At 36.1% G+C, this 23,120-nt stretch overlaps 1 protein-coding gene across 1 annotated transcript in view; it reads left to right on the forward strand.

The window, feature by feature from the left end:
- Positions 1-23,120, forward strand: part of CNTNAP5 (contactin associated protein family member 5) — an 886,402-nt gene that overhangs the window by 474,156 nt on the left and 389,126 nt on the right. The window contains 1 exon segment of the mRNA XM_053712216.1: positions 3,341-3,460. Within this exon segment, the coding sequence (XP_053568191.1) occupies positions 3,341-3,460 (120 nt within the window).

Consider the following 23,120-nt stretch of genomic DNA (forward strand, 5'->3'; position numbering starts at 1 on the left):
AGATATGTATACAGTTTGGGGCAACATATGATACCATGCAGACCTCATCTTTTCCAGGGATGTCCCTGCCTTTTTCAGCAGGACAACGACAAACCACATTCTGCCCGGACTACAAGTGCATGGTTGCATAAGCAGAGAATGTGGGTGCTAACATGGCCTTCCTGCCGTCCTGACCTTTTTGCTATTGATAATGTATGGTGCAATATGAAGCACAAAATAAGGCAATGAAGGCCCTTTAAAGTTGTGCAGCTGGAGACATGCATAATGGATTGATGGGGGGAAATTATACTTGCTAAACTTAACCAACTGGTGTCTTCAGTGCCCAAAAAATGAATGTGTTATTAAAAGAAAAGGTGATGTTACACAGTGGTAAACAGTTGACTGTCCCAAATTTTTGCAGTGTGTTGCAGCCATCAAATTTGAAATGAGTGTATATTTTCAAAAATACTTTAAATTCCCAAAGTAAAACATCAAAGATGAATTTTCAATATAGTACAGGGTGAATTGAATTTTTAAGTGACTGTTTTTGTTTGATTCTTTGCATTCTCCATACTGTCCCAACTTTTTCGAAATTGGGGTTGTATATATGTGTTTATATATATATACATATTTATGCAATATTCATATTTAAAAAAAGTGTTATACTCTGTATTTACTGTAAATATTTTGCATTCCAATGTTCTGCAAATAGGGTCATATGTTCTATGTATTTATAAATAGATATTCCTATATATATATATATATATATATATATATATATATATATATATATATATATATATATATATAAAAATATATATATACTGTAGATATATATACTGTAAATACTTTTTTTCTGTGAAATACAATTATATATATATTTAATATATGTATATATATATATATATATATATATATATATACATATATATGTGTGTGTGTGTGTGTGTGTATTTATGAATACATAGAACATATTCTGCTACATGAATAACATTGGAATGTAAAATATTTATATTTTCATGTTGGGTTAGCGCACTTGAGAATATGAAATTGGGTTTGTGTGCGAGTAGGGTGTTTGTTATGAGGGTTTTCTATTCTTTTTACTATATTTACTTCTATGGGGGAATACATTTTTTCCGATAATCTAATTTTGGCTTTTTACGCCCATCGGGTTAGTGCAAGAGCAAAAACTGTTTACTTTCAACTTGCAATATGAGCGCTACCAGATACATGCAAAAATGTACTTCTAGCTGAGTTAGCGCTCAAGTAGGAGCATTAATTATTGCCCCACTTGTAACTTGAATGGATATTTACTCAATATAAAATTTCCCATAAAAGGTCAAAGGAATATTAATCAGCGGCAGTTATGTAGACCATTTTAAAGGTAATCCAGTGACAAAGCAAGCACTTCTGAGAAACAGCTCAGCACCTCTCCCTACCATTATTAATCCTTGCAGGGGTAGTGGTAAGGGTTAATAGGAATGGGTGAGACAATAATTTTTATAGGGCATTTATTAATAATATTGATAGGGGCTTTGGTTGAATAACAGTAAATAAGCTACAGTGGGCCAAGGACAATTGTATTAGGGAATAGGGTAAACACAGTGGGAATCTAAAGCACGTAATGTTAAGTTAGTGGATAAGGTTAAAACTACAGTGTGGAGATTATGATCTGGGTGCACGGTCCTGAGTAAAACCCAGCTGCAAACTTTATTTATATATTCATAATCTCGCACTCTATGATATCACATAGTGATATCCTCTGACACTGTGAATGGCCTTAATTATCTCCCCTCCCCCCTCCCCTAGTCTGAATCCTTCCCCCTCCCCTAGTCTAAATCCTTCCCCCCCTCCTCCCTTTTTTTTCTTTTCTTTTTTTCTTTCTTCTTTCTCTTCTACTTTTTCATGCTCATACTAAATTTAAAACCCTGCATTTCAGCAAAAAATGGTTTAATATCAATGCTGGTAAGATTAGTTATTTTGTGTCTATGTGTGATGTCTGAAAACCATAGGTCCATTCTGACAAAGAGAAAACAAAAATAAGGCTCTCCCTCTCTTTATGGTGAGCCACCGATATTTTCATCTGGTAACACTGAAGGGTCCCAGATGACTAGGGACAATGGACTATGTCGCTCAGAAAACCCTATAATGGATGTTTATATTTTGTAGAAAGTGGCACGTTGAAAATATTGCACTGTATGCCAATGATATTTGTATACCTGTTCTTATTGTTATCGTTGTCAATTGCCTGAATAAAAAGTATATTTAAAAAAAAAAAAAACTACAGTGTTGATTGGGTTAATAGAGGTTTGGGAACCAATAGGAAAATAGTTAATTGGGTTACATAACCCTTATAATTAATAGTGGTCTAGTGGTTTTGGACAAGGAGAGTGTTTGTAGTGATGGGGTCTATGTAGTTAGGGTATGTTATGGGTCTGGGGTCACAGTGTTTAATATTGTTGGAGAGGATATGAGAGACAAGACTGTCCCCCAAATATACAATATAAACATTGGTACCTATGTGTGGAAGATCACTTATGTGGATCTGTCTACACTGAGTTCACCCCTGGCATGCAGTTTAGATAATGACTTTACACCGGACTGGGGTATGTCACATATATCCCTGACAGATCTGTAAGGCTATCAAATAATGTAATTTTGCATTTCTATTAAAAACAATAGAAAAGGCAGTTACATGTTGCTTCATGCAATGATGGTTTGGTTAAACCATGCACCAGGATATTGACAACGCATGAGTCATGATTGTTTTTAATATAGTTTATAGTATTAATAGGACATAAATCCCATTGTCAAGAGCACACATTAGCTTCTGTTCATTTAAATAATTAAGATTTCTGAATAAATTATATAATATAGCAATATACATCTTGAACTCTGCAATGTCAAATATATAAGGAGAATGTATTAGTGCAGATCTTGTTAGTTTTACCTCTAATACGATATTAAAATGTCCTTGCCAGTTGTTTATGATAAATAAAGGATTTTGAAAAAAGAAAAAAAAAAAACGGTTGAATCTGCTGCTTATTTTTAATCAAGACAAATTTATCTGGCAATCCTGTGAAGCCATATGGAGAGCAAGCTTAGTATTCAGTCACATAGGCTCAAATTGGCTACGCTTTCCTCTAAGATGGAATGGACATATTCCCCAAGCTGATAAGGACGGTCCTCTGTAAAAAGATAAAAAAATAAGCTGGCTTGGTGAATAACAAAATATTGTTTTATTTTCTATTGGGTGTAGCTGTGGCTTGGAAATAAATAAAACCTTATAGCATTGTTTGAATATAGAATTGTTTGTATCAGAAAATCCAGTACAGTTAATCTATTTATTTCTACTTTTCAGCTGTGAACGAGCAGTCTTGTGAAGCTTACAGACACAAAGGGTATCCGTCTGATTTTTATTACATTGATTCAGATGGAAGTGGGCCACTTGGACCAATGCGAGTGTATTGTAATATCACAGGTAAGAATTCCAGATATTTCATTAATGATTAATACAGCATCTACATTTTTTATGAAATAATGTTGCAGAAGCCATACATTTTTTTAAAATAGCAGAATATTTGCGTTACTTTAAATAAATATATATATATATAGGGGGCCGATTTATCATTGTCTTGCGGATATTGCTGAATGCCGTCGGCATTTAACATTGCACAAGCAGTTCTTGTGAACTGCTTGTGCGATGCCTCCCCCTGCAGATTTGTGGCCAAACGGCCGCTAGCAGGGGGTGTTAATCGACCTGATCGTATGCGATCAGTGGGATTGATGTCCACAGCCTAAGAGGCAGCGGAAGAGTTAAGGAGCAGTGGTCTTAAGACCGCTGCTTCTTAACTCCTGTTTCCGGCGAACCCGAAGGCTCCATAAACTTAAAATTGAAAATTCTAAGAAAAATCTATCTGAATATGCTTGAATTGTGGTGGAACTGCTGTTTTGCAAAAATATAATTATTTGCAACCATTGTGCTTACATTTGATATTTTTACATAGATTAATTACATTTATTTACCAAAATGCTGCTAGTATAAATTATCACTGTTTTAGTAATAACATTTTGTAGCTGCACATCAATATGTAGCATAGCTAGATATTCTCAGTGCACCAGCATTTTAAATACTGCAGCTGCTCAGAGTGCCAGTGGAGCTGGTATCATGTCAGCAATTAACAAACTGAGTCATTACCAGATGATACATGCACCTTAGGCTGTCTAAGCAAGTGCTGTGTTTAAAATGCTGTTACAAGGTGCATATTTAAATACTCTTTTGAAACAGCTATAGCTTTTATTAGAACCAATTTTACTAATACAGTATACAGATATTTAAAAATGCTTCTATTCAAAACTGAAATGTATCCATGTGAATTCTAATGTTGACTGCAATATCCATTTGATTATATAATATATATATATATGATCATATCTGTATAATTTTCAATTTGATTCTATTATCATGTGTGCTTTGTTCTCTTGCTCTCCTTTGTGAAAGAGTAAATATAGCAGCAGTGCACTGCTAGAAACTAACTGGTTATTGGTGGATGCACATATATACCTCTTGTCATTGGCTTAACAGATGTGTCCAGATAACTCCCAATCATGCATCACTGCTCTTCTCACAACAAAATACCAAGAAAATGAAGCACATTTGATAATAGATTAAATTGAAAAGCTGTATATAATGTTATGCTCTACATGAAACTTTAAATAAAATTGTCATGTCTCTTTAAATTTACAAACAAATAGGGATCAATTGCCTCATCAAACATGTATTTGTTATATTATAATAGTATATTACAAACGGATGCATATTAAAAAGTGTCCTTGATTTTAGGTTAAAATTGTATAACTGTGCACTTCAACATTTATAGCTTTTCCAACATAAAACATTGTTTCCTATATATTTCTGAAAGTAAATTTAAACTACCCCAGTAAATCTGATTCTTATTTAGGATATTTATTGAATGCAATTTTAAGAACAAACAGATGATGTTACTTCAATTTAAAATGGTAATAAACAACAAAGTTAAACTAGTAAAAATAATACATTTGTGAAAAATGAAAGAACATTTCTAAGTAGCAGATATTTTCAGAAAATACCTCTCAAAAATAGTTGATGCTGCAAAAGCTGCACTGTGCATTATAAAATAAAACATCAAACTATCATAAAATCAAAGCATTATTTATTGAAGTAAAAACAAATAAAAAAATCATGTAATAAACTGTGTGGTATGTTGTTAAAGAATCATAAAAGTGCAAAAAGAAAACGCTCTAATGTATTAGATCATTTTATTGTTGCATATTGGGATCCATGTATAAAGCAGCGAGAGCTGCTCCAGAGACCTTGCGGGGCAGGTTTGCATATGTGAGGCTGCTTCCCACAATGTAAGAAGCAGCAGACTTTAGACCAGGTGGCAAGGGAAAATCACTGAGAGCTCACTCACTCTCTGTGATTGACAGGCCCTTCAATGAAGGGGCGGGCATTACACACTGCGATGAGTGTATAGTGATACATACGAGTCAGCGGACGAACAGATCCGCTGCCCGTATGCAGCAAAGGCAGGAGGACAGCTTTGCAAGTTGAGAAGCTGCCCGCCCACTTCTTATTACATGGGGCCCATAACATTGTATTTAAAGGGACAGTAAACCTTCAGAATAAAATTGCATCTTTCAAAAGAACAGATCTTACCTTTATATTTCATAATTGCATGTTATTATAATATTTTTTAATTTAATGTTCAAAAACACTTTAAATTTTTCTTCAATTGCACTCCCTCAGTTTTTTTAATTATGCATACATATAGCCCTTGGGAGCGTGCACCTCCATTTTCAATCCCATCATTCTCTTCTCTGGCTAAGCTTTCAGTAGGAGGAGTATTTCTTAGCTCTATCAATACACTGCAGAATGGTAGTCACGTGATAAAGAATGGTAGCGTCAGAGACTGCAGTCTAGCACAGTAGCATTATGTCCATTCTGCACAATCTGTATAAGTTAAGTAAATTAAATCCCCGTAGGCGGGGGGGTCTAAGCCGCAGCCACGGTCTGACGCCTATTGCAGAGGCTCTTATGGTAATCTTCATAACCCAACGATTATCTATGCTATTTTATCTCATCTTGCAAAAAGACTCTTAAACATCAGCTGAGGAATAGATTATGTGTAGGATCCTGCAAATAAAGCCGTCCACTTAACCTTTAAAAGACATACATTGACCGAGACTGATTTTAACGGCCTAGTTCGTTATACCACCATCCTTCCCCCCCTCCCCGGCTTGCTATCGTGCTGTGTGACAGCCGTGATACTAGAGATACATGATGGAGGCGTTTTATATACGCGTAGCCGCCTTGCTGGAGGAATTAGGTCGCAAGGATGAAAGAAGGCTTAACGACCCCCTGACCACCTTTGAATATACGTGCTTACAAGATGGCGCCAGCCTACCCACAGTATGCAACACTAAACCTTTGGAGCCGATTACTGACCTGCTTATCACACAGCACCCCCTATTGTCTCGGGTGGAGATGCTCGGAGAGGTTAATGTCTATACCACAACTAATGAGACAGACAATGACATCTTACCTCCCTTTGTTGATGACTCACCAAACTTCACTAAGGACGCTCTGCTGCAGAAAAGTACTACTCCGTTTGTTGGAAGAAAATGCCAACAACGCCCTCTCTCTCCTAACATGGATCCCCGAGCTGAACCGAAGTCTGCTTACTCATCTCTGGGCACGTCCTGGGGAGATATGGCGGGCTCTCACAGACACGTACAGGGATCTCTCAACATTCCTCATAAGAGACACATGGCACTGGAGGGTAGAGCCTGGATGATCTGGCTGCTGCCTATTGGTGATTTGAGGGATCTACAAGAACTATGGCAGCTGAGCTCTGATCCCATTACATCTGGGGACCTAGAAGCGTACTATTACATACAGGTGGACTGTAGGTCAGGAGTTGGTTAGAGAGGATCTCTCTGCAATCCAGTGGACTCTCCTCATACCACACAAGGCACTAAGCTCCAGCATATGTTTGTTCATATATTTTATGTTTTAAGTTGCTCTCAAGTTATTGATAATCTGAGATCTATTTGTGGTAAATGATGTTGTGCAGTTAATAGTCTATAACACTGTTGTACGAGCTGAATCTAATTAACAGGCCTTAAACTATATCTTACCTATTATTTTAGCAATATTTCCTCTGCTGTTTGTTTATTTACTAAGCAAACCTTCTTAATCTGTTTGAACCTATATATATGAAAAATTGCTCTTATATTCATTTAGTGAAGCTCCCCACATATAGAGCTATTTATCAGTCTTATTAGACTATCATTAGTGGTAAGAATTGCAGGTACACTAGCCAGAATAATAATGTATTTAGGGCCAACAAATCCTCACATGCTTACCAGCCCTAACACAACTACTTTTACCAGAGGCATATTCATCCTAAGTTACACCAGGTGGATGCCAGTAATGTATTCAGTAAGACCAGCAGGGAGGTCTAACCCCCTCATACCCCTACGCCACACAATCTAGTAACCTGAGAGAAGGATTTTTACTGCCCCTGACTTTATGAACTCCTTCACAACTATAAGTGGCAGCCTATCTCTTATCCTCCAATTCACTCATCACAATGCACAGGTCATTAGAATTGCTGATACTAGAGCCCTTAACTGTGCCCATCTATACCACAGTGTAGCTTCATAGAGATATGTGAACTGACAGTTGACTTAAAGAGTCCAGATTACATAAATCCACCATACTTCTCCTCGTTAAGTCATAATAAACTACCCTTCTATTTTATACCACATCCCTTCTCAGATAATGTACCTACATAAATAGAGCTTCTCTTGTATCAATACTTGCTAAACTCCTCCATCAATACTTAAACATAGATTTAGGCTGTATCTAATCTTTCTTACATGAGCGGCTCTTGCCCGCTGTTTCCCTTTCTTTTCTTCTATTTCTCCAACTCACACCCACCATATGATCTTTATATGTGGCCTAAGAGCGATTATATATATTAATTAAGACCCTCCCTTATACCATACTATTTCCCTTATAGACTAGGGAATACAAATGCCCAGGTCTCGCGTAGGAGATTACACAATTCCATTTATATTGAGGTTTCATATTATTATGTCTTGTTACATACCTAATGCTAAAAATATCTGATTGATGGCTGACTTTTTATGAGTGTTAAAGTCAAAAGTTACATTTTTGAAGAATTTCTTCTTGCTTTTTTTTCTTATTTTATCTTACAAGAGTTTAACCAGGGCTCATACTTCAGGAGTTAACCCACTTAACCCTCTACTCAGTATATTAATTTAATTACACTATATCCTTTGCTGGAGACCCAGGGATACTGGTTGTTAGATAAAATGTGCATGTATACCACTTATACTAGTTGGATAGCAAGGGCTCATTACAATTGTTCTTATTATCAGTAGACAAAAAAAAAATCCCTGTAGGCATCCAAGTATATAATGCAGATTTAGGGGTAAATTTAACATAGTGCGAGTGGACATGATACAATGTAGCGTATAATGTCCACTGCACATAGATAAATGCTGATAGCATAAGCTGTCTGCATTTATTATTGCACCAGCAGTTCTTGTGAACTGTTGGTGCAATGCCGCCCCCTGCAGATTCGGGGCCAATCGACCGCTAACAGGGGGTTTCAATCAACCCAATCGTATTCAATCGGGTTGATTTCTGTCCCCGGCCTCAGAGCAGGCAGATAAGTTATGGAGCAGCGGTCTTGATAAATTGGCCCCTTATACTCATACACAGGGCTTTACATTTATGTTCTCCATTTACTGCAATATGAAATGAAATGTTATACACAAACTTTCAGCAATGCCATTTACTATGACATGTCTGATAACTACTATAGTATGCGCTATGAGCTGACTGGAGTGCTGCGCTATCAGTTTACTAATGGGCGATGCAGGCGCTAACTGTATTACACACGCTTCCTAACAAATAGACATGCGTGTATGTTTAAACCCTATTGCAAATATGAATGGGATTGCGCTTTGCCGTAATCAATATTCATAGAGCTAATTATTAAAAAACTCTGATTGGTCAATACCATTCAGGAATTTCTGTGCTACTGAGAGAGAGTGGCATGTTTGCGGTTGGTAAAATAAAGGAAAAAGAAGATAAAAATTAATATTTGAAAAGATGTATTACGCTAAAGTTGTTAATTATACATTTAGTAAACTCAAGGTTTTCTGACCCTTTAACTCCAGTAGATGCATTTAATAAACAGATAAAGTTAGGTCTAGAGCAGCAATGTAATACTGGGACATAGCTGAACACATCTGGCAAATCAGTGACAAGGGCTAAATGTGTATAGCTACCAATTACAAGCTAGCTCCCAGTAGTGCGTTACTGATCCTACTCCCAGCTAGGTATGTTTTTCATCAGATGATACCAAAAGAACAAAGTAAATGTGAAAATAGAAGTAAATTGAAAAGACATTTAAAATGGCATAATGTATTTGAATTATGACAGTCCCTTTAAATTCTTATCCAAGCCTATTTAGAGGCTACCCCCACCCATAGGCTGGATTGGAGTGAGAACAATGTTAGAATAACTGGACTGAGTAGTTTACTTACAATAAAGTCATGAATCTAGGAATGGTACAGTGACATGGGGGTCTGAGGCATAGAAGTTTGCAACATTCCCAACCAATCTAAAAGAAAGAACCTATGATTATAGTTACCCCTTTTGCTTATTGTCAGAGTATAGGAGATGTTTCCTACTGTTCTAAATACAATTGCGTCTTTCTATCTCAGATTACTCCTCCCCTGGCAAACAGACTCTGCCCCATGATACCCTAGTAGATTTGTCTGATAAATATCTATCAATATATCTATAAATAGCAATGCTAATTCCACAGTGTACTATGGTTTATGAATGCATATGGATTATAAATAGAAAGCTTTTGGGTTGAGTACCTTAGAAGCTTGGCTACAATTTGTTATGGATATTAAAGATCCACTTCTCAAGTAGATTGCTAAAAACAATTTGTGTTAATTCGATAATTTAAATTCTAATCCAAACATAAAACAGCAAGGAAGGAAACTATTGTTGTCAGTTGTATCTAAATGGAAATTTGAAATGTAATCTCTCCTAAAATTAATTTTAAATATTCTGTTGTTAATTTAATTGGTTTGAAGTAGGTTGGCACATTTATTTGTCTAGCTGTGTTTGCATGTAGAAGATAGTGCAGGGGCAGCATTTATGTTTTGAATTTTCATAAAAAACAGTTGAAACCTTGAATTTTCAGCTGCTTTGATTTGTAATTGGACCAAATAAAATTTGTATATCTTCTTCTTAACATTATAGCACAATCATGTGCATCCAGTGATTGTTCCCTGTTCACAGAAACCAGCCCCCCCAAGCACTGATTATAGCTACCTGCAACAGAATTGTTGTGCTTAGGGAAGGGAGAGGACACAGATTCTATGATTATATTTATAACCTTTTAAATAATGGGGCCAATTTATCATGCTCCGTATGTAGCTTGATGCCCCTTGTTTCCGTCAAGCATTCAGGCTCGCCATAAACAGAAGTTATGAAGACCGCTGCTCCATAACTTGTCCGTCTGCTCTAAAGCCGCGGACAGAAATCAACCCGATCGAATACGATCGGGTTGATTGACACCCCTGCTAGTGGCCGATTGGCCGCAAATCTGCAGGGGGGCGGCATTGCACAAGCATTTCACAAGAACTGCTGGTGTATGCTGTCGGAAATTCATCGATGTGCAGTGGACATGATACGCTACATCGTATCATGTCCGCTTGCACATTAATAAATATACCCCTAAGTCTTCCTAGGGCCACTATGACATATCTTGTAACCCCTTAAAATAAGGTTGAAATTTAATTATTAACTTTTTTTTACATTTTACAGTTTTCAAAATATAGGTTTCAAATACTTGGAGAAAACAAAACTCATTTATTGTGTGTTAATTCTTGCTATAAAGTTTCAAGGTTATGATTTATTTTTAGCTTTATAAGATTGTAACATTTCAACAACTATATTTCACATTAATCAATATTTTCAATTATTTTAGTAATAATGAAAATATGTTCTGTTTAATACATGACAGAAATATCTGACTTTAGTGGACAAAGTTATATTTTGTCTTGGCCCTTGTGTGCTTTAATCACAGTGTTTTCCCTGTAAACAAATCATTACTGAAATGTAGCCAAAATGGTGACAGCACAGCTGAGAATAATGTAGAAAAGTTTTTAAACAACATCATTTTCCCTCAGCTGTGTTTAGAAGGAGCATTTGTCTTATAAAATATTTAACAACCTAATTTCACAACAACCCATTTGGAGGAAAAACAAAACAAAACAGAGCAAAAATAAGCTAGGTATCCCACTTAAGCTGTGTTTACATTGTTGGTGTTAATCTTTTTCTCCGGGCCTGATTAATAGTACCTAAACTGCATTTTGCACAAACCGAGGAAAGCCCTCATTGATACACATTACAAAGGGTTTTTTGATTTACAATTTAAAATAGAGTTATCATATTTTTAGAAAACTTAAAGCAGTAAAAAAATATCTTAACTTACAATTTCTAATACAGAGCTTGATAAATATGCCCCTAAGGGATCAATTTACTAAAGTGCGAGGGGACATGATATGAAGTAGTGTAACATGTCCGCTGCACATCGATAAATGTCAACAGCATACACTGTCTGTATTTATCATTGCACCAGCAGTTCTTGTGAACTGTTGGTGCAATAACGCCCCCTGCAGATTTTCGGCCAACCTAGAAGGGGGTGTCAATTAACCCGATTGTATTTGATCAGGTTGATTTCGGATTTCTGTCCGCCGCCTCAGAACAGGCAGACAGGTAATGGAGCAGCGGTCTTGATAAATTGACCCCTAAGAAGGAGTTTTATAACTAATATTGTAATGGAGCTAAATAGTGCAGAAATAGACTTTTAAAGTGATGGTAAACTTTTGCCTTTGTATAACCAGATCCGGAATGTTAGCAATATTTTAGATGCGGTTTAATTCATCATTAACAACTTACTTTGTAATATAGTGCTGAAATTCAAATACCACACACTCCTTCTGCCAACTTCAAAAGTTATTATTTTTTTGTGAGCTAACGGTTTGAATTATTCTTCAACTAGCACTCTAGCTACAAACAAAGTGCTGTGTGGCTTAAATGCTGATTGGTGAACAGTTCAGCTCACCAAAAAAAAAAAAAAAAGACTTTTGAAGTGGGTGGCCGTAGCACAGGGTATTTGAATTCCAGCGCTATATTAAAAAGTAAGTTAAAGCACATCTTCATTACAACTGATAAAATTAAACTCCATCCAAAATTGTTCTAACATTCCCAAGCTATTGATTTAAAGGGGAAAGTTTACCATCAAGAAGCAACACACGAAAGAGCAGACACTTTAACCCCTTCACCCAAAAAGACATATATATATATATATATATATATATATATATATATATATATATATATATATATATATATACAGGGAGTGCAGAATTATTAGGCAAATGAGTATTTTGACCATATCATCCTCTTTATGCATGTTGTCTTACTCCAAGCTGTATAGGCTCGAAAGCCTACTACCAATTAAGCATATTAGGTGATGTGCATCTCTGTAATGAGAAGGGGTGTGGTCTAATGACATCAACACCCTATATCAGGTGTGCATAATTATTAGGCAACTTCCTTTCGTTTGGCAAAATGGGTCAAAAGAAGGACTTGACAGGCACAGAAAAGTCAAAAATAGTGAGATATCTTGCAGATGGATGCAGCACTCTTAAAATTGCAAAGCTTCTGAAGCGTGATCATCAAACAATCAAGCGTTTCATTCAAAATAGTCAACAGGGTCGCAAGAAGCGTGTGGAAAAACCAAGGTGCAAAATAACTGCCCATGAACTGAGAAAAGTCAAGCGTGCAGCTGCCAAGATGCCACTTGCCACTAGTTTGGCCATATTTCAGAGTTGCAACATCACTGGAGTGCCCAAAAGCACAAGGTGTGCAATACTCAGAGACATGGCCAAGGTAAGAAAGGCTGAAAGACGACCACCACTGAACAAGACACACAAGCTGAAACGTCAAGACTGGGCCAAGAAATATCTCAAGACTGATTTTTCTAAGGTTTTATGGACTGATGAAATGAGAGTGAGTCTTGATGGGCCAGATGGATGGGCCCGTGGCTGGATTGGTAAAGGGCAGAGAGCTCCAGTCCGACTCAGACACCAGCAAGGTGGAGGTGGAGTACTGGTTTGGGCTGGTATCATCAAAGATGAGCTTGTGGGGCCTTTTCGGGTTGAGGATGGAGTCAAGCTCAACTCCCAGTCCTACTGCCAGTTTCTGGAAGACACCTTCTTCAAGCAGTGGTACAGGAAGAAGTCTGCATCCTTCAAGAAAAACATGATTTTCATGCAGGACTATGCTCCATCACATGCGTCCAAATACTCCACAGCGTGGCTGGCAAGAAAGGGTATAAAAGAAGAAAATCTAATGACATGGCCTCCTTGTTCACCTGATCTGAACCCCATTGAGAACCTGTGGTCCATCATCAAATGTGAGATTTACAAGGAGGGAAAACAGTACACCTCTCTGAACAGTGTCTGGGAGGCTGTGGTTGCTGCTGCACGCAATGTTGATGGTGAACAGATCAAAACACTGACAGAATCCATGGATGGCAGGCTTTTGAGTGTCCTTGCAAAGAAAGGTGGCTATATTGATCACTGATTTGTTTTTGTTTTGTTTTTGAATGTCAGAAATGTATATTTGTGAATGTTGAGATGTTATATTGGTTTCACTGGTAAAAATAAATAATTGAAATGGGTATATATTTGTTTTTTGTTAAGTTGCCTAATAATTATGCACAGTAATAGTCACCTGCACACACAGATATCCCCCTAAAATAGCTAAAACTAAAAACAAACTAAAAACTACTTCCAAAACTATTCAGCTGTGATATTAATGAGTTTTTTGGGTTCATTGAGAACATGGTTGTTGTTCAATAATAAAATTAATCCTCAAAAATACAACTTGCCTAATAATTCTGCACTCCCTGTACATCTTGCAGTACTTTGCCTATCATGCTGCAAGACGTATATATATATATATATATATATATGTCTTCGCTTCAGGAAGCTTCAGCACTCTTGGCTGTTAAGTTAAGCTGAGATCTGGAGTTCCTGAATCTTCAGGCATCTGCCGCATATGGACCGCAGCGCGATCAGTGCTCCGGCTTCATATAAGGGCAGATACCTGATCATTACAGACGGCGATACAGTAATCCAGCATATTGACAACAAGTATATTGTCAAGGATACAGTTCCAAAAAATTAGCGCACATTACATCCCAGGACTTGTATATAAAATCCAATTTTATTAGAAGCTGATAAAAGCATAAATCGGTCAGCACACATAAAAACAATCAGGTAGTAGACAGGATCACCTGCAGATGCATGCAGTGACCAAGTGCGCATGCACACGAAATGCGTCTGCAGGTGATCCTGTCTATTACCTGATTGTTTTATGTGTGCTGACTGATTTATGCTTTTTTCAGCTTCTAATAAAATTGGATTTTATGTACAAGTCCTGGGATGTAATGTGCGCTAATTTTTTGGAACTGTATGCTGTATTCTCTGACATGCGGAGCAGACACATCTATTAGCAGCATTTACACCTGGACACCTGGGAAGCCGTTCCCGCCCACGCTCCATTGTGCCCCATCTGGGAGGAATCTGTGTTCAGTGCATCGTTGGAGATTTACATGAGCACTCCTATATACAGTGGATCTGTGTGTTTCTATAGTCAAGGATACTTCACACATAATGCTTATGTTTAGCCATCAATCCTAAATAAATATAGAGTATTACCAGCAGGTCTAATAATTAAAAGATTACAAAACATATTCAAAATAATATCGCTAAATGATTTGCTTTAATAATACTATAAAATGGAGGACCTATGTGAGAAAAAATGCTTCTGCCCATTACCCTCAGATATTCAGATACATGAGACAGGATACAGATAAACTCAAAATAGCTAAAACCTTTCCTGTCCGCATTTGGACTATGAGGAATGTATTGTTTCAAAGATCAACCAAGTATATAGGTGTCTAGATTGGTTATTTCATTGCTCAGAGGAATTTGTTAGAAAGATCATATAATAAACATATTTTTATAAAACAAAATTGGCTAAATTCCTCACATTAAGAAACCCTTTCTCACACTTTCTATTATTTTCTTTGGGAAAAAAATTTAATGAAATTTGCATACTACATTACAACAGAAATGAAATACTATACTTCTATTAATAACAAATTGTTCACAACCACTGCATTTATATACAGTACTGTATGTGCTTTAGGTTCTAAGCCAATAAATAATGTCCTACCATTTGTTTTATCCCATATCCTCACAAAACTGATTTCTGATAAATTTGATAAATTTTTGCTAATTAATGCTAATGTCTTAGAAATTATATGGGCTTAATTCTACTGGTTGCAGTTTGTGTTTCTTTTCTTGAAGCCAATAACCTTAGACTCTTTCTTCTTTAATACTGATGCTATCTCAGGGGATTTGTAAAAGTAACTAATGTATACAACTGGGAAATTCAGCTCTTGTAATATTCAAGTGTTATATGCAGCAGCTCAAGAGCAATAATGAATGATTAAATACAATTAAAATAAGTATATAGTTTAGAAAAAGACTTCAGCATCATTTACATGTGATTAATGCAGAATCATATCAAATGAATTTGCAATAAAATGATTATGCTTAATATTACTAAATCATCATCATGCCAGTTATTTTTTTAACTTTATATTCAGTAAAATGGAGTTTGAATTTACATGTAACATTATTATTTTATCAATATTTTCTTTTTGAAGTAGAAAATTAATTTTCACCTTTTAATTAGTTTGTGTTTTTTACTTTCAATTAGTTGTGTAGGTGTGTATGTGTATGTGTGTTTGTACAGTATGTCTATCTGTGTGTGTCTGTGTATATTTTTTTATTTGTTTTATTTTGTTTTTAACCTAGATTAGAAAATGTATCCATGTTTTATATAAAAAAAATACAGTTTTATAGGGGCACGCTTCTGAGTGGTGGCCAAGATGGCTGACTTTTTTTGGAGCCGCATAGACAAGATGATATTACACTGTATATCAGCAGATAGAGTTTTCATTTGTGCTACATTCCTATAAATTTGGAAACAGTGTTATTTATAGCATAGAAGGTATTGTCTTTGGGAATCTATTTGTAGCTTTGTAAGTACCGGAATGTCGGGCCTCCAGCAGCAGAATATAACTACCTGTGGACTTTACCTAACCCCCCCACCCCACCCACCCCGTGACAGTCAGTAAAACTGCTATATATAATCTGCTGATATAACGGCCAGAGCTTAAAGGAACAGTTCACCCAAAAATGTTCTCCCATTTAAATTGTTCCCAATGATTCATTTTACCTGCTGGAGTATATTAAATTGTTTACAAGTAGCTCCTTTACCCCTATGTTGACCTTTAAAATAGCTGATTTAGCTTGTGGTTTCCCAACCTATACTGAAAGTTTTGATACTGGAGTCTCAGCTATTAAATAGCCTAAGTAAACACAGCCAGCAGAAGAAATGACACTCACAGTGGGGTGCAGGATAGTTAAGTAATAAAATAATAATTTTCCATTGTTCTCTCTATGTATTGAGCTTTAGTTTTCCAGACAAATGTAAGATAAGGGAGCAAGTGTGTGTACACAAAGTGATAACATAATGAAATCTGATATTACCTGAAGCTCAACTCACTTTAATAGGCTGTGGTTTAAAAGCACAAAATCAGCTAATTCATATACACAAATAAACATGAAAACGCAATTTCTCATACTTTTTATACTCTGCAGCTGGTATAACAAGTAATTGAAAATGCATTAATATAAAAACAATTTTATAATGTACTGTCCCTTTAATTTGGACTAAGACTGAGGTAGACATGTGGGAGGTGAAGTTATTGTAACTTTTGCAGGTTTACTTATCAAGTATAGAATGGTGCTTAGTAAAGTAATTGAAAAGGTGACCGGTGTCAAGGGAATTTCAGAACAAACGGGGATTACTAAATAGGGTATGTCCTGAATTCCATACTTCTTCTCTGCTTGATAACATATGTAAAACGGAGGAACATCCAGATATCTAAGACCCCATGATGGCTACATATACTCTGGTTGGATTATCAGCCACAACAGATCCTGGATATCCAAACTTTCCTGCATGTCAGGATTCTTTTGTGTGGCTGTATAGTACAGAACACAATAAATATAAGAGACTGGATTGATTATTTGATTTCTAGTCACCTACTGCCTTACCAAGAGAAGTGGTATTAATATGTTTTTCTACACAATAGTAACTTGGCAAAAAAATTTGGATAAGACTGTGAGTTTTATTTTTTGGATTGAGGAACCCAGCATAGACCAGTGGAAGTTGGAATAAGTGAAGTCGGTTATATATGAATATATTATGCTTTAAGACTTGTCCTACTAGTCTTCAGAACACGGACATGCTCGTTACTCTGACATGTGTCTTCAGTTTATTTTTCTCTGCTGTTTGATTGTGCTAGATTTTGTAACAGAGGTTATCTGAGTTTTCCTAGCAAAATTTTGGTTGTATGTATTTTTATTTTGCCCTCTGGTGCATAAAGTATTACAGCCTTATTGATCATCAAATGATGAAGTACTGCCAGTATATTCATTAGCCCTTGGATATAACATCACTTACTTTGTTTTAGCTTAACATTTGTGTGTAAAGGTCTCTATTGTATTCTGTTTGTTTTATATAAGGGGGGATTTTACTGTACCCTGCTCTCTCCACATTATGTTGCAAATGAGGACCTACAGGTTTGAGATATTAATGTGATTTGTAGGGGGCAAGTAACGGAACTATTTTTTTACTCACACCAGTACTCTTTATTTATTATTATTTTTAAGCAGGTAGTAGTGAATACCCTGTATACATTTGCCAGATTGAGCTAATTCTATTATAACTAGGGCATCTACATTTTGTTAAAATGGCTAAGGCTGAGGCTTCTTGCTTGGAACAAGTTACTCGTTCTTATGATACATGTGTGAATATATTGTACAAGAGTTTTCCAATTTCATTTAATTTTTAGTAGGGTAATATGTCACTCTTATATAAATAATATTTGATTTTTTAATTGTGCCCCAAAAAGTGCTGGCTATGTCCTGTTGTCTGCGACCAGGGTGGCAGAACATCTTGCGGTTAACCTATAATTCAACTTATCGGTCACTGTTTTCTTCTAAAGTGATAATCAAGGAGCTCATAGTTTGAGTCCTTCCTCTTTAGCCAGCAACTTATTAGCAATGTTGTTTAGTCTGCCCTACTAGTAATATGTGTTTACATGATTTCCATAGTCTCTAGATTTATCCCCATAGAGCTTAATATGGTTTTTACCAGCCCATTGCCCTGCCCTTTAAAGCCGCTTGGAATGTTTGAAGTTTGTGGGTGTTAAGCCTTATATATTACTTTTTTACAAAACCATCTATATAGACAATTTGATTTTAACTAATATTTGTTTGTTTAGTGTACAATATGTTTTTTTGGGGGGATACCACTGTTCTCTTTTGCTATTGTATAGGTTCTGTATTAGTATGAAACAAAAGACAGTATAGGAGAGTGCTCAAATGGCCAGAAACTGGATTTTGAAGCAGATTGAGATGTAAAGTCACGTGACTCTTTATCTGGTGTACGATTGGTCGAGAATCCTCTGGGTCTCCTTAATAGCCAGAGGGGTCTTTTGACAGAGCAGTGTTTCATTGATAGTGATAGATGTTGCCAAGCAATCTGGCAAAACCCATCAAATTGGTATAAGACAGGAATTCCTAGGATTGTAAAAAATGGAGGAGACCCGGAGAATTCTTGGAGAATTGTACACCAGATAAGAGTCATGTGAGTTGTTTTATCCCCCACACGAGGATTATTTCAGCCTCAAGTGTATCATTGCAGGATCCCCTGCTTTGCCTGTCAGGAGATCATTATTATGCACTGCAGTGTGATCTTTCTTTTTTATCGGTACCATTTTATGTTGTATACTTATAGTTGAGCTCAGTTTTAACATGTTTTGTACGTCTGTTTTCTAATGATTGCAGACATTACTATAGTAAAATTGCCTTTTAACCTTATTCATTTGTTACGATTTACTTGCCACATTTATTTACATGTCATTCTGCTCGTAATCCAGTTTCTGGCCATTTGAGCGCTCTCTTATACTGTATTTTGTTTTATCCATTTAATTTATAGACTAGAGGTTGTGTATATATTTTTTAGCAGTAGCTAGGTTTGAGTATTTTAGGATTGCTATTTCTCAGATTGTTTGTGACTACATTTCTGTATTAGTATGAGACAAGTTGCTGTTCATTTGCCTATATCATAGTAATAATTTGCATTAAGTACCTCTCTAGATTTGTAAACTAATGATTAACAGATGGGCACTTACATAGTTAAAAGTCACCTGTTTTATTGTTTATTAATTTATTTATGTCTAAGTCATAAGATTGAGTTTTTTTATCACGTTATAGTGAACGCATTAATATTGTTGAGGAAAGATAGTTTACATAAAATTTAGGATGAACCAAAAGTGGTATCTAATTTTTAACCTAGCAAAAGTGGCCAATAACATGGCAAACAGAAGGTGTAATTAAAGAGATACTGAACCCACATTTTTTTCTTTTGTGATTCAGATAGAGCATGCAATTTTAAGCAACATTCTAATTTACTCCTATTATCAAATCTTCTTCAATCTCTTGGTATGTTTATTTGAAAAGCTAGAATGTAAGTTTAGATGCCGGCCCATTTTTGGTGAACAACCTGGGTTGTCCTTGCTGATTGGACAGCACCAATAAACAAGTGCTGTCCATGGTACTAAACCAAAAATTTGCTGGCTCCTTAGCTTAGATGCCTTCTTTTGCAAATAAAAATAACAAGAGAATGAAAAAAAATTGATAATAGGAGTAAATTAGAAAGTTGCTTAACATTGCATACACTATCTGAATCATGAAAGAAAAAAAATGGGTTCAGAGTCCCTTTAAATTACAAAAAGTTCAGTTTCCAAATAATGTTTAATATTATGACTCAGATTGCTTTACAACAAGTTTGAGGATTACTAGAATACTTTGATTTATTGTTTTTACTTATTTTATTTGTGCCTCCAGCAAGCATTTTTTGCTAGTACTTAAAGGGACATGAAACCCCAAATGTTTTTTAATGATTCAGAAAGAACATACAATTTTAAACAACTTTTCATTTTACTTTTGTTATGCTTCATTCTTGTGCTATCCTTTGTTGACGGAGCAACAATGCACTGCTGGGAGCTAGCTGAACATATCAGGTGAGCCAATAACAGAGGCATATACGTGAGGCCACAAATCAGAAGTTACCACCCAGTAGTGCACTACTGCTCCTGATCCTACCTAGGTATATTTTTAAACAATGGATACCAAAAGAACAAAGCAAAATAGATTTTTTTAAGTAAATTGGAAAGTTGTTTTTAATTGCATGCTCTATCTGAATCACGAAAGAAAGATTTTAGGTTTCATGCCCCTTTCAGTCCATGAGTGACTCTCCATCTATATAACTTCCTCCTTAGTTTATATGATGTTTGACAAGGTCTAAGCGTGGCCACCTAAACCCAGAAGGATAATAATAAAAAAATAATAAAGAGCTTTAAAACAACATATTTAGATATTGTGTTACAGGTTAATATATTTTATATTTTCTTGGATTAAAGTGTTGCGTCTTTGTTACAAGTGATGTTATAGATTTAGACTTATGAAATGTTTTTTTATCTATTTATAGATTTTATCATGTGCAAATACAAAAAGTTATAAGGGCTCAAAGATATAAGGTCTCAGACATACAAAGGGCTTTAACATAGAGACGCATACATCATAGAGATGGATACATATACATCTCTAAATATGTACATGTGTGTGTATGTATATATATATATATATATATATATATATATATATATATATATATATATATATATATATATATATATATAATCTCCAATAAAGTTTAGCACTCACAATAATCCTCCTCTGACCGGGGTGCTTCAGCAAACAAAACACTGTCCCCAACAAAAGCAGACACTCGCCGGATTTAAACACAGGAATTTTAATCCACAGATGTTGCGTGTTTGGGTTTTACCACCGTCTTCAGAAATATAGTCATATATAAGTGCATTGCAGCCCTTTGCAGTCAAGTAGATAAAAACATGAAATATCATATTTATGCAATATTCATATTTAATAAAGTGTTATACTATGTATTCACTGTAAATATTTCACATTCCTGCACATAGCAGATTATGTCCTTTGTATTTTTAGATATTCCAATACATATCTGTGTATGTGTATATATATATTTCTCTTTTAAGGTGTATCCAGTCCACGGGTTCATCCATTACTTGTGGGATATTCTCCTTCCCAACAGGAAGCTGCAAGAGGACACCCACAGCAGAGCTGTCTATATAGCTCCTCCTCTAACTGCCATCCCCAGTCATTCTCTTGCAGCTCTCGACAAGATAGGAAGTATCAAGAGATATGTGGTGACTTAGTGCAGTTTTACCTTCAATCAAAAGTTTATTATTTTTAAACGGTACCGGCATTGTACTGTTTTACTCTCAGGCAGAAATTAGAAGAAGAATCTGCCTGGAGGTTGATGATCTTAGCGGTTTGTAACTAAGGTCCATTGCTGTTCTCACGCATAACTGAAGAGTATGGGAAAGACTTCAGTTGGGGGAACGGTTTGCAGTTTACCTGCTTTGAGGTATGCTCAGTATATTTATTTCTAGAGAGATGATAAGATCTAGAAAATGCTGACAGAGCCTTGTATAATTGAGGTACGCCTGATGCAGTGATTTAACGATGACTGGGGTCATGCTTACAAAAAAGGGTAATATTCATGTTAATACTCATATTTCTTAATGTCAAAACGTTTACATGTTATATAGAAAGAACATTTTTTCTCTGAGGGTGATAAATCATTTTTTTGGGGCCTAGTTTCCACATGGCTAGTCAGATACTCCTAGGAGTATTTTCTTAAGGCCCTCTGACATCGAGTGCATGGTGGGAGGGGCCTATTTTTGCGCACTAGATGCGCAGTTCATATTCAGACTGAGACATCCAGCTTCCCTAAAGGAGTCCTCTGGCATCTGAGGACCACTATAGAGGGCTTATTTCTTTCCTAAATCGTATTTGAGGGCAGGTAGGAGCCACAGCAGAGCTGTGGCGAGGTGTTTAACTGTTTATTAACGTTTTTTAACGTTTTTCAAATCCGGTTTGGGGCCTAAAGGGTTAATCATCCATTTGCAAGTGGGTGCAATGCTGCTTTAGTCCCTTATACACACTGTAAACATTTTGAAGAGTTTACTACTTTTTAACACTGTTTTGCAGTTTATGTGATAGTTTTTTTTTCTCTTAAAGGCACAGTACCATTTTTATTTAATTGCTGTTTCACATTTATTAAAGTGTTTTCCTAGCTTGCTGGTCTCATTACTAGTCTGTTAAACATGTCTGACATAGAGGAAACTCCTTGTTCAATATGTTTAGAAGCCATTGTGGAACCCCCTCTTAGATTGTGTACCAAATGTACTGAAATTTCTATAAATTATAAAGACCATATTATGGCATTTAAAGATTTATCACCAGAGGTTTCTCAGACTGACAAAAGGGAGGTTATGCCATCTAGCTCTCCCCACGTGTCAGAACCTATAACTCCCGCTCAAGTGACGCCAAGTACATCTAGCGCGTCCAATGCGTTTACCTTACAAGACATGGCAGCAGTTATAACTAATACCCTCACAGAGGTATTGTCCAAACTGCCAGGGTTACAAAGAAAGCGAGACAGCTCTGGGGCTAGAACAAATACAGAGCTTTCTGACGCTTTAGTAGCTATGTCCGATATACCCTCACAAAGCCGTGGCAAGGGAGTTGCTATCTGAGGGTGAGATTTCAGATTCAGGGAAGACGTTACTTCAGTCCGATTCTGAAATGACAGCCTTTAAATTTAAGCTTGAACACCTCCACTTATTGCTCAGGGAGGTTTTAGCGACTCTGGATGA

The sequence above is a fragment of the Bombina bombina genome, chromosome 1 (assembly GCF_027579735.1).
Source record: "Bombina bombina isolate aBomBom1 chromosome 1, aBomBom1.pri, whole genome shotgun sequence".
NCBI lineage: Eukaryota > Metazoa > Chordata > Amphibia > Anura > Bombinatoridae > Bombina > Bombina bombina.